The following is a 12,707-nucleotide window of genomic DNA, read 5'->3' as shown; positions in this document are numbered from 1 at the left end:
TGCTGGGTACTGTAGGTCTCTCTGAGGGTGGAAGGGTTAAATCAATTTCTTTGACTTGACTAAAATATGACAGAAATGCCCCATTCTCCTTTTCTCACATTCACCGCCACCCTTTCTTCTCTCTCCTCTCATGATTCCATTATCTCTGTTTCCTCTCTCATTCTTTCTCTTCCAACTTCTCTTTCCTTGAATACTCCATAAATCTATAATGAAAAAAAAGATGAGGAGAATGAGCTGTAACTGGGGAATAATGTGTATAGTAAGGCAAGAGCTTCTCAGGGGAAAGGACTGGAACTATTGGATAGTGTGAATAGTAAAGCAAGATATTATTTGGGGTAGAGTTTGTAACTGTGGGATAATGTGTATATGACACAATGTTCTGCAGGGTAGAGACTGTAACAGTGACACAGTGTGTATAGTGGCTTTTTTCTTGTGTGGATACGCTGAATTACAGAATTGTTTCACCCCTCTATATTTTGTAGTTGCTCACTATTGTTCCCTAATGTTTTATGTTCTCCGTCTAATTTATCCTTTCAAAATCTATAGACCCATTATTTTCTTAACTGTCACTTTAGCGCCATTTATTGTCCATTTTTACTCCTGAATGTGATTTTATGGAACCTTTGCTCTATCGCCATCTTGTGTTCACTCTTTTTCCTGCAGTTTATGGAATGAATTGACGCGCGGCACAGTCCGGAACTGATCAGTGCAAGGGAGCCGGTTAGTACTTAAATACTTTGGGGGTTTATGGGGTTTGTTTTGTGATTCCTTTTCAGAATATTTACAGAATATATGCTAATACTTCGATATTTGATCCCAGACAATCTTCCCTGGACGTTTCTCAGTGCGGTGCTTTCAGTAGTAACAGTTTAGTGATAGCTTTAAAATTATTGAAAATGTGTCATTAATATATATATATATATATATATTGTTATATATATATATATTGTTATATTATATATAGCTTTAAAATTATTGAAAATGTGTCATTAATATATATATATATATATATATATATATATTGTTATATTTTTATATATATGTATATTTATAATGATAGAAGTACTCGCACACCATTCTTCAGTGAATAAAACGGTGGTATTTTATTCTTTAATGCATTTCCAACGTTTCGGCCCCCATTTGGGCCTTTATCAAGGATACAGTGCATATGTTAGTGTGGCCAATTAAATGCTATGAATAACCCGGTGAAATTTACGCTGAACCATAATGCAAGTAGTATTGAATTTTTGGATGTTAAAATTTATAAAGGTGCCACCAGATTGGAGACGTGCATATATGTGAAACCCACAGATAGAAATACGATTCTTCATTATCAAAGCTGCCATCCGAAGCATTTACTTAACTCCCTACCACAGTCACAAATGCTTAGGGTAATACGGATTACCATTGAGAAGGAAAAGAGGGAGGAGGATCTGGAGGTTATGGCAAATACATTTTTAGAAAGAGTTTATCCACCCGATTTGGTTTTAACCACAAAAAAATGGGCACTAAATCTTGACCAAGGGGACTCACAAATTTTGAGTTCAGCACACAACACACAGACCCCAGACAAAAGGAGAGGTGGTTCTGGTGTTAACCATATCTACTATGTAAGTAAATATGGAGAAGGTTCGAGTTTCATGCGAAATTGTGTACTTAAACATTGGCCGTTGGTAACCAGTGATGAGAGTGTGTGTAAAAAGCTGCCATCCCGACCCAGATTTAGCTACCAAAAAGGTAGATCCCTGAAGGATATCTTAAGTCCATCTGACCCCACTGATAAATATGTCAGCCCGCCTGTACAACATTTTCTGGTCCAACGTCCCGGGGTTTTTAAGTGCAGTGGCTGCATTATGTGCAGCAGTTTGATCTTGGGCAGTCACTTCTCACATCCTAGAACGGGCAAAAGATATGAGATAAAACAAAGGATGACCTGTACATCTACTATGGTGATTTATTTGATTAAATGCCCGTGCGGGCTAATATACTGTGGGAAGACAATCAGGATGCTCAAGGAGCATATGGGCATGCACAGGGCCAGCATTAGGGCAGCGTTAGACCCTGACAGAGAATCGAAGGCCAAAAGTAAAAAACAGGACATATCCCAGCAGTTGGTGGCCAAGCACTGGGCGGATGCCAAACATAGCCCATCAGCATTCAGGTGCATGCCCATTGAACAAATACCAGTGAGTGCGAGGGTGGAAACTTTGATAATATCTTACTAAAAAGAGAGGCTTTTTGGATCTATGAGCTTGATTGCGTAAGCCCGAAAGGGCTAAATGGACAACAGGTGTTAAGCTGTTTTCTTGTCTGAAGACTAAACTTTTATATGGAAATGCACTAAGACAGAATACCACGAAATGTTTTTTGAAAAATACATTGTAAAGATTGCTTGTAAAGATTGCTTTAAAAAGCTTTATTGTGAAATTACTTGATTGTATAAGTATAACATTGTTAACAATATTCTGTCAAGGTGAAACTAAGTATCTGTTTTTTTGTACAAATTTTGCAGGCTTATGAAAAAAGAATAAGTCGATTGGGACACTTTTGTAACACGTTATGAGCACTTCAAGCACTTGCACAGCACTGGCATCTTGTGGTGGATTTTAGGTACTGCATTTTTAAGTCTGTACAATGAGATGTACTTTTTGGAATGTCTAGCACTATCTATGACGTCATACTTGCCGCCAATTTTAAATGGTGTATAAATAGCCACACTAACAAACTAACAAATGCACTGTATCCTTGATAAAGGCCCAAATGGGGGCCGAAACATTGGAAATGCATTAAAGAATAAAATACCACCGTTTTATTCACTGAAGAATGGTGTGCGAGTCCTTCTATCATTTTGTATAACCAATATTGACCTACGCACCCGAAGCAACTACAAATCTGGAGTGCATACACACAAAAACTTTATATATATATATATATATATATATATATATATATATATATATATATTTTTTTTTTTTTTTTTTTTTAAATGTAACATGGTTAACAATGTATCCTTCAGAAGTATTTCAAATCTACATTAAAGGGGTTGGTCACCTTTAAATTAACTTTTAGTACGATGTAGAGAGAGATATTCTGAGACAATTTCCAATTGGTTGTCATTTTTTATCATTTCCGTTTTTTTAGTTATATGGCTTTTTATTCAGCAGCTCTCCAGTTTGCAATTTCAGTAATCTGGTTACTAGGGTCCAAATTACCCTAGCAACCATGCATTGGTTTGAAGAAGAGACTGGGATATGAATCAGAGAGGTCCTGAATAGAAACATGAATAATGAATACAAAGTATCAATAACAATAAATGTGCAGCCTTACAGAGCATTTGTTTTAAGATGGGGTCAGTGACCCCCATTTAAGAGCTGGAGTCAGAAGAAGAAGGCAAGTAATCTAAAAAGGAAAAATGAAGGCCAATTGAAAATTGCTTAGAATTAGCCATTCTAGAACATACTAAAAGTTAACTTAAAGGTTAAGCACCCCTTTAAGAGCTCTTTTATTGAAATCTTCTTGTCCTTGTACTGTCGGGGAATAAAGCTCCTATTGAATCAAGGGAATCAGTGTCGTTCTCTCTCCGAGCGTTTGCCTGCGGCATTAAGGTGAGATTCCTCCACACTTGCAGTTGCCTCTGTTCCATTCTTCCATGAGAAACATAAAGTATGTCGATCGCTCAAGCAGCGTTCATTTCGATTTTATTTTTTAGTCTATATCTTTTAACAAACTTGGGATTGCACATAAATTATAGTAGATTTGGAAAGCTCAAGATGTTCCAAAAAAAACCCTGATATATATTTGTTTTATTAATATTTTTCGTACATTTGTCTTTATCAGGAATATGCCAGTAAGAAGCAGAAGAAAAGAGAAGGATAAAGCAGAAGGGATAGAATTGAGATCAGAAGACAGAGGAAGACATTTCCCTGGGACACTCTCAGGTAAGTATAGCTCGAATGGGGTGTCTTCATTTCCCTTATATGCCACATGCTTAGGTAGAAAGCCCTTGGTACCTAATAGTATGTGGAAGATAAGATGTTGCAAGGTGGAAGCATACTTAGGTAAACCTATACGTATACGTGCCTGACCACAGAGCCAGCCTATATCAGTGGTACAAGGATATCTAATAGGAAAAATGACATAAATATCTTATCTGTATTTGTATAGAACTGGTTCTTTGCTGTGATAGCTTGGTGCCACCAACCAGTGTGTCAATCAATAGGAGCTGCAGCCACAGAGTGCTGTCCATGGTACTGAATGGAAAAGGCAGTTTAAGCTTCCCTCAATGGCTGCATTAGTGATTGCAGCATATGTACCATAAGTCACATGTTAGATATGTACTTACTACAGCAAATGTGTTTTATCCACACAGGCCCACCCACCCCTTTACCCACACAGGAGTTGCATTCTGATTGGCCGACAGGGTTGTTCTTTCTCCTTTATAATAAACACAAGGCATCAGTTGTTACGCAGCACATGAAGCTCATTGTGTGTGGTTTTGTGCACAACTCCCCGCACCTCTGGCACACAGAACCGGAGAAGATTCTGGTTTGACTAATTGTGTTTGTGCAGTGAATAGAAATACCCGCGGGCACCCACTGCCCAATAACTGGGGCTTTTGTCTCGTCCCTGGGAAACCAGTGCAATAGAATGTAATGAGGACGGCGGGGAGAGTGGGGGCAGGGATGAGATACCACCAGGCACAGGAGAAAGGGAAATTATTTTAATGGAATATAAAAACAAGATATTTGTAACAAAATATCTCATTAGCGCAGGGTCCCACCAGCGCCAACAGTTCTGGTATTAGAGGTGCTGGGCATGTGGCCTTCCATTGTCGGGACGATAAGGAAGTTATAGTTGAACGGGAGGATATGGGAGTTGTAGCAGGAGGGCCACATAGTAACAGTGGGTAATGAGAGTTGTAGCAGGAGGGACACACACCTGGCAATCAGGATTTAGAAACATCTATTTCAATTATCTACACACCCTGAAGATTCACTATGGGGGCTGATTTAAGGCCCACAGCTTGAAGGTTCAGTTGTAGGAACAGGTGGTGATTACTTCTTGGTCCCATGAAATGTCCAATCCTATGACTTTCCTTTTGTGGCCAGTGAGAGTCTTTATTGGCCCCCATAGAGGGTGTGTTCACACTTTGGCCGTGTTTTCGTAAGCGCCAGTAGAAAATTCCCACTGGTGGCTGTTATGCGATGAGAGAGGGTATAACGGGATTTGTTTTCCTCCCTGATGCCTGCTTGTGGGCTGCACCCCACCCTGCTTCTGGTGCTTCTCCCTGCCCTCCTTGCTGCCTGCTTGTGGGCTGCACTTCTTCCCACCAGGGGAATCTCCGCAACATAAGGGCAGGTAAGGGGCAGCCCAACATCAGGCATCTTTCTTCCCGCTTCAAGAGATCCTCTTATCCCATAATAATTATAAAGATATATTAATTATAATGACCCAGAACACGAGGTGCCACTAATACATAGGAGCACCCATCTGTCACCTTTAGTAAACAGCTTGGCCCTCATGGGGAGACAATCCCAGAGGAGTAAAACACACTGTGAGCCTATTCTCTCTCTAAAAAGGAACCCGTCTGCCCCTTTACCCACACAGGGAGCCCACCCGCCCTCCCCTTTACCCACACAGGGAGCCCACCCGCCCTCCCCTTTACCCACACAGGGAGCCCACCCGCCCTCCCCTTTACCCACACAGGGAGCCCACCCGCCCTCCCCTTTACCCACACAGGGAGCCCACCCGCCCTCCACTTTACCCACACAGGTAGCCCTCCCCTTTGCCCACACAGGGAGCCCACCCTCCCCTTTACCCACACAGGGAGCCCACCCTCCCCTTTACCCACACAGGTAGCCCGCCCGCCCGCCCTCCCCTTTACCCACACAGGTAGCCCGCCCGCCCGCCCTCCCCTTTACCCACACAGGTAGCCCGCCCGCCCTCCCCTTTACCCACACAGGTAGCCCGCCCGCCCTCCCCTTTACCCACACAGGGAGCCCGCCCGCCCTCCCCTTTACCCACTCAGGGAGCCCGCCCGCCCTCCCCTTTACCCACACAGGTAGCCCACCCGCCCTTCCCTTTTACCCACACAGGGAGCCCGCCCTCCCCTTTACCCACACAGGGAGACCACCCACCCCCCCTTTACCCAAACAGGGAGACCACCCACCCTCCCCTTTACCCACACAGGGTAACTTTCTTCTAATGACACCAAATCCTATAGACTTCTGCTCTCTTCTCCTTATGATTACATGCTATTATACCCTAGGCCACCACATTTTATGTTCCAACTACCCCTTTTTATTAGGTTGTTTTCACCTCCCTCTCTGTCACTGATCTGGTTTCTAAGGAAAATGGGACCCTAGCAACAACACAGCAGCTTCTAAACTGATTGTTATTGGGGCTATTTGATTCACCCTCCCATCTTCCCCTCCCTGTATATGTTACCTTGGCTTTTTTAAGGAAGGACCAACCTTTATTCCCAGCCCACCAATACCCAGAATAAATACACACACAGCTTCTTTGTGGTTAATCTGTGTAAATCACAGCTTTATCGATGGAATATATTTGGGGTTTTCGATCCTGAGGAAGGCAAAAAAACCTTTGTAAAGCTTGGTCTAATCTGCTTCACAAGAGGGAAAAATTCCTTCCTGACCCCTTAACGGCGATCGGTTTTGCTCCCAGGATCAATGCTCCATAATTAAAGAAGGGAAGCAGGGTGAGGGACACAGAAAGAAATTTGGCAGCATACACATGAGCTCCATTAAGCTTCTAAGTGAACACTGCATTCCTCTTCATTCCATTGGATCCCGGATTTTGCAGTTTGAGGGATGGAATGAAAAGCAATGCAGGGTCTGCCGAGTGGCTTAAGGGTGCTTCTATGTATGAAACCATCTTTTAGATGTGAGGGGGGGCACTGCTGTTGGAATTGTGGTGGAAGGAAGGGAAACAGAAGGGAATATGGCAGCATATACATGAGCGCCATTAAGCTGCTAGATGAACGTTGCATTCCTTTCAATTCCATCCCATGTAGCCTGCAGACCCAGCTTCTACAGCCCAAGGATGGAGTTAAAAGCAATGCAGAATCCACAGAGCGGCTTAAGTGTGCTCCCGTATATAAAACCATATTTTGGATGAAGGGAGGAGCACCGCTGGTGAAGCTGCGGCGTAAGGAAGGGAAACAGAAGAGAATATGACAACATACACATAAGTACCTTTAAGCAGGAAGGTGAATGCTGCATTCCTCTGCATTCCGTTAGTCCCCCTGCAGCCTCCAGACCCGGCTTTGCAGTCTGCAGAGGGATTGAGTGAAAAGGAATGCAGGGTCTACCGAGTGGCATAAAGGTGCTTGCGTGTGTTTAACCATATTCTTGTCCCCAGTATGGTACTGCTTGTCCCTTCTGGCAGCTGTGACTCAGATGTGTGTGTAAATATGTATGGGGGTCATGTCAGTGGGATGAAAGTGTGTTCAGTGTGTGTCTGTGTGCGTATGGGGATATGTGTTTGCACGTGTGCCATTACAAAATTTACAGCATCTTTGTGTGTTCCGTGCTGTTCTTCTCGTGGGTGCGACTGCCTCTGCTGCTGTTGACTCGGCTCTACCTTTGGGATCATTTACAGAAGCCTCTATCTTTAGTCTTTTTGCCAATTTGTTGGACTGACTGGCTGGCTCTTTTGCTCCTGTCTCTTTATTTGGCCTTTTAGCTGATGATTTACTGGGCTTCCTGGCCGGCTCCTTGGCTCCTGACTCTTCACGTGGCTTTTTTGCAGATGTTTCACGTGGCTGCTTGGCTGGCTCCTTGGCTCCTGTTCTTCCTCTCTGGATGGTGGGGGGAGAAGGAAACTTGGGAAACACCTCAGGAAAGACTCCTGGCATAAGTTGCTGTAAAAATTCTTTGTTGGCTGATGCCAGGAGTAAAGTTTTCCTGAGGCATTTCTGCACGATCTGACTTGGATGGTCGCTGGGCAACTCCACTAATAAGTTGTATCCAAGGATGTGTTCAGCAGCTTTAAGGCAGCACTGAGCCATTAAAGATGGTAAATAAGTATGAAATTCATACTTCATCATGGTCAGTGCTGCAATGCCCCTGGCAGCTGTAAGAGCATTGGCTACTCTAGTGATGTTGTCATAAAAAAACATCTCCGCGGATACACTCATTAAGGTGAAGTACTCCAGAAAAAAGTCTACGGTGGGTTGGTGCAGGCGACACTCCAGTCGGTACAGCATCATATCCTCCACAAATGCCAAGACTCTTGGTGAGTAAAGAGTTTCACCAAAGACCTCCAGAAACTCTTCTGCATTAGGTGGATTGTCTTCCATGATCTTTATGGCCAGATACAAACTAGTGGCCCCCACTGGTTTCAGGATGCCAGGTTTCAGTTGCCTTCCAGAGATGTACCTTGCCATGTATTTTACAGCAAGGCACAAGGTGGAGAAGTCCAGTGAAAAGTGTCTGTGTACTTTGATTAAAATGGTGATGATTTCCCGCCAAACACTTTCCGCAATGGTGGTCTGCTTCGTGAGAATCCCCGATGTTTGGAATTTCTCTTCTAGGGCTTTATAGAACAGGTAGCTCTCTTCCCCATAGTCCTCAAAGATGTCCAGTTCTCCATCGATGTTCCTGAGGGTGTTCCATTGGTCTTGTATAGGAACTGACTCCTCCGCTGCAGGTTGCCAGGGCACGCGCTCATCTCTGTTCTTTTTGGCGCTTCCACGACTCCTCTCCTCTCTCTTGCGCTTTTTTGGGTTTGAAATACCCATCTTTGTCGCTGTCTCTAGACATGGCAAATGTAGGTAATTAAACAGACAGAAAGTCGTTTTTCTCACAAAGCTAGTAACATCTACTTGCATAAAGTAAGTCTTAGTGAATCAATCACTGGTTAATGAGACAATATCCTCCAAGGTTCTGTTGTATGTGACAAGCCCATCTACTATTCATCTCCCAATTTTATTTCCAAACTGCTATGTGGTTGTTAGGGCAGTTAAGCCCTAGCAACCAGATAGGAGCTTCAACTCTGGGAGTGACCAGACAAAATATTAAAACTTAAACACCCATAGCATTTTGTATTCACATGCCCCCCTGCAGGTAAGTACAAGTACAAATCACCCTGGTTACTGACTCATCAGAACATGTACAAAAATCTCAACATATGTGTGATTAAATATTTCTTACACATAGGGGCACATTTACTTAGCTCGAGTGAAGGAATAGAATAAAAAATACTTCAAATTTCAAAGTATTTTTTTGGCTACTTTGACCATCGAATTGGCTACTTCGACCTTCGACTACGACTTTGAATCGAACGATTCGAATTAAAAATTGTTAGACTATTCGACCATTCGATAGTCGAAGTACTGTCTCTATAAAAAAACTTCGACCACCTACTTTGCCACCTAAAACCCACCGAGCATCAATGTTAGCTTATGGGGAAGGTTCCCATACGCTTTCCTAGCTTTTTTTGATCGAAGGAAAATCGTTCGAATCGATCAAATGATTTTTCCTTCCATCATACGAACGAAGGAAATGCGGTAAATCCTTCGACTTCAATATTCAAGATGAAGGATTTTACTTTGACGGTCGAATATCGAGTTTTAATTAACCCTCGATATTCGACCCTCAGTAAATGTGCCCCCTAGTGTGACCTTCCATTCCCATGGGATTCTGCAAATTGTCAGTAAGTAATCAAGAAATGAGTCCATTTGTAAAGTCTTTCTAATTCCGATGTCCCTTTTTAATATTGGAATTCTGCCCCCTAGATGGCCAGTTAGAGGGCCAGTCTGACCAGCAGAAAACTACCCTGGGAAGGTGCACTTTACTATTTGAAGACCAGCAATGGCCTGGGAAAGAGATGTGTGACCTTACATATTGCTCCCCCTTGAATTTAGGGCAGGTTTTCTGTAAAATAAATCATAAACTGTATGAATTGGATTTTCAGGATTACCTCTTAATAGAAGATGATGTAGTTCTTGATGATGCCAGATGTTAAAAAAAAATGATGGCAGATGTTGAAAAAATGATGGCAGATGTTAAATGCCAGATGTTAAAAAAAAAAAATAAGCAAAAAAAAAAAAACCAAAAAGCCTGAGATGTTTTTGGCTTTTGGCTCAGAGGGGCCGGCACAAGGCCGGGGTACCCCAGAGGGTCTCCCTCTTTAGACGCTGGCTCTCCTTATATGTGTTCAGAAAAGAATGTTAAAATCTGAACTAAGGAGAAGCCAGGAAAAAACACAGTCCAAAATCGCTGTTGATTTGCCAAAAAGGTAGCACTGTAGCAATCTGTATGGGAAGAGAACAAATTGACAGATTAGCTTCAGGATAATGCATTTAACATTTAATATTTCTTATAAAATACAGAGGAAGGTGGAGATCTGGCCATTTTACCCTAAACGTGAGCTTTGTGTCACTCCCAGCGGGTACTGGCACTCAGTTTATACAATGCACTACCTCCCAGCAGCCAATCAGAAATGAGCATTGGTATAGAGAGAATGAATACATAGTACATAAGATCACTGGCCAGGTGCAGATTGCCCACCCCCTGCTATAGGAAACATTTACAGAATAGCAATTAAATCTGATTGGAATCAATACTGCCCTACCATGTACCCTTTTGCCCCCCACAGCCGGGACATTTGAAGGGAATGCACATGAGACATGAAAGGAAAAGACATTGCTATGTATTCCGTTAAATTCATGTTAAGGTTGGTATATCAGAACAGGTTAGATACCCAGGGGCAGAGGGGCAAAACTGTAAGGAGCCTGTTAATACTGGTCATACAAATAAAGTATTTATAGTGAGGCACAGGGGTCCCCAAATGTTATCTGTTTATGGGCTTCAATTGGGAAAAAGTGTATATTTGCTGTCAGCCCCTAAATCTCTTATAGGGATAGTACATTGAGCACTCTACCAACCAACGGACTAAACCAACTGTCAAACCCTGGGTCTGCGTCTCCCAACCAGCACTAAGAGTAAAGACATTGTCCATTTTAGGGGGAAATTCACTAAAATCAGTAACATGATCAATATCTGTTAGTCTGGGGGGCATCACCCAATTGTTTCCCCTCTTTTTTCACTAAAATAAGCATCTCTCAGTGGGAATATACACTTACCACAATTAAAACCAAAGGACTAAACCAACTGACAAATCCCTAGTTGTAAAGTCACCTTTCTTATATGACACCCTGCTGTATGTCCCCCACTCATTAGCTTCCCCCCCAATTATCCCCATGGCATGTGACTCTGCTACCCACCCCTAGTTCCAGATTTGGATAAATGGAGCGTGTATTTAGCTACAGTGTTGGTACTTAATAGCAGGGCAGATACCCAGGGGCAGAGGGGCAAAACTCTAAGGAGCCTGTCAATACTGGGAACAGAAATGATCCACAGGGGTCCCCAAATATCATTTTCTTAAGGGGTTGCTATAGAAAAGGTGTATATTTGTGTCAGCCCTGCATAACTTCCAAATCCTGGGTCTGTGTCTCCCAACCAGTGCTGAGATTAAAGGTACTGTATCTCCAAAACCCATTTTAGGGGATAGTTCTCCAAATTCACTAAAATCAGTGAGAAGAGCAACATCTGCTAGACTGAGGGCATCACCCAACTATTTCCCCTCTTTTTTTAAACTAAATTAAAGGATTATTTGGCAAAAAACTCTCAGAGAAAATTCACACTTACCTCTCGCCCCAGTATCAACCAACGGACTGATCCAACTGTCAAAATCCCTAGGTATGAAGTCACCTCTGTCCCTTGCTCTTAAAGGGAAAGTGTACCCTGTTGATGAGTAAGGTTTATATGGCATTTATTTCCACTTAGATGTGCAGTACATACATAGCTTATTATGTATGCAGAGCATTTTTTTGCATGTGTGGCCTATTGAGTCAGTGCAGTTACTGTGCTGCCATATCCTTTTGATCCATGAATTCATCAGCCTTGGATTCAATCTCTGCTGCTGCTCCTGTTATTTATGTTTTATAAAGTACTATGTGCCCTGTGGAGACAGCAAACCCCTGGGGACACAGGAAAGTACAGAGGACATGGGAGAGATTAGTTTGTGAACCTTCCTTTATGTGCCATCTTGGATCACAGTGATATAATCAGTGTTTGGGTGAAAGATGGCATATGAAGGAATGTTCACAGAATTGCATTAAAGGTGATTTGGGAAGGGATAATGTCTGAGGAGGACAAGATGCTTATATAAGTAGGACTGATCCTTTTAAAATCTGATATTTTGCTCAAGCCCTGTAACCAGTAGCAACATGTGCTGCATTTCTGACTCTCATCTTTCCATATCCTTCCTTTCTAATACCTTCAGAACCTATGAATCTGGGTTTTTTTTCCCTTTGACCCAAACGTAATTAACTCCATTTCTTCAATAGGCTGCTTGCAACTGCCTGGTGGGGGAATCATTGGTCGTCAAGGTTTCAGATTTCGGGATGGCCAGGTAAGTGCAACTAATTTCAGCTTGAGAAGCCACCATAAAGAGACAATTTCAAACTCCACCATAAATGACTATTAAGCAGTGGTTGTCATTCTTTATTAATACAAGCCTCACCTGAAGGTCCATCCTCTGGCCAGGGCCTCATTTAGCTCATGAAATGGGTACAGGAATAGGAAAATATAGGTGTATCCTGATTTCATTATATCATGGTTTCAAAGATATGAAGTGAAGTGTGGGTCAGTGTTTAGCCCAGCTCTCTGGTGGATCAGTCT

The 12,707-nt window shown here is 42.6% G+C and overlaps 1 protein-coding gene, 1 long non-coding RNA gene and 1 pseudogene across 16 annotated transcripts in view; 2 read left to right on the top strand and 1 right to left on the bottom strand.

The window, feature by feature from the left end:
- LOC121397277 overlaps nt 1-12,707 on the top strand; it is a 320,931-nt pseudogene that overhangs the window by 222,164 nt on the left and 86,060 nt on the right.
- Nucleotides 1-12,707, top strand: part of LOC121397158 — a 92,972-nt gene that overhangs the window by 32,812 nt on the left and 47,453 nt on the right. For 10 of the 15 annotated variants that reach the window (XR_005963529.1, XR_005963525.1, XR_005963523.1 and 7 more), the window contains 4 exons: nt 664-720; nt 2,513-2,610; nt 3,838-3,938; nt 12,374-12,438. This is a non-coding gene — a long non-coding RNA (uncharacterized LOC121397158). The remainder of the gene's footprint in view (nt 1-663; nt 721-2,512; nt 2,611-3,837; nt 3,939-12,373; nt 12,439-12,707) is intronic. The other 5 variants (XR_005963526.1, XR_005963522.1, XR_005963527.1 and 2 more) reach the window with 4 other exon arrangements.
- LOC121397148 (cyclin-O protein B-like) lies at nt 7,269-12,565 on the bottom strand. The gene is made up of 2 exons (XM_041573352.1): nt 9,943-12,565; nt 7,269-8,775 (listed from the first exon to the last, which is right to left on the bottom strand). Exon 2 carries the CDS (start codon nt 8,759-8,761, stop codon nt 7,469-7,471), a length of 1,293 nt encoding a protein of 430 aa, XP_041429286.1. The 5' UTR covers nt 8,762-8,775; nt 9,943-12,565; the 3' UTR covers nt 7,269-7,468.

This window comes from Xenopus laevis, chromosome 8L (assembly GCF_017654675.1).
Source record: "Xenopus laevis strain J_2021 chromosome 8L, Xenopus_laevis_v10.1, whole genome shotgun sequence".
Classification (NCBI taxonomy): Eukaryota; Metazoa; Chordata; class Amphibia; order Anura; family Pipidae; genus Xenopus; species Xenopus laevis.
Note: the sequence above shows the minus strand (reverse complement) of the source record. Positions and strands in the feature narration are given on the sequence as shown.

Excerpts from the sequence above, each read along its gene's own strand:
- LOC121397148 (XM_041573352.1), bottom strand. The coding sequence starts at position 8,761 with ATGGGTATTTCAAACCCAAAAAAGCGCAAGAGAGAGGAGAGGAGTCGT.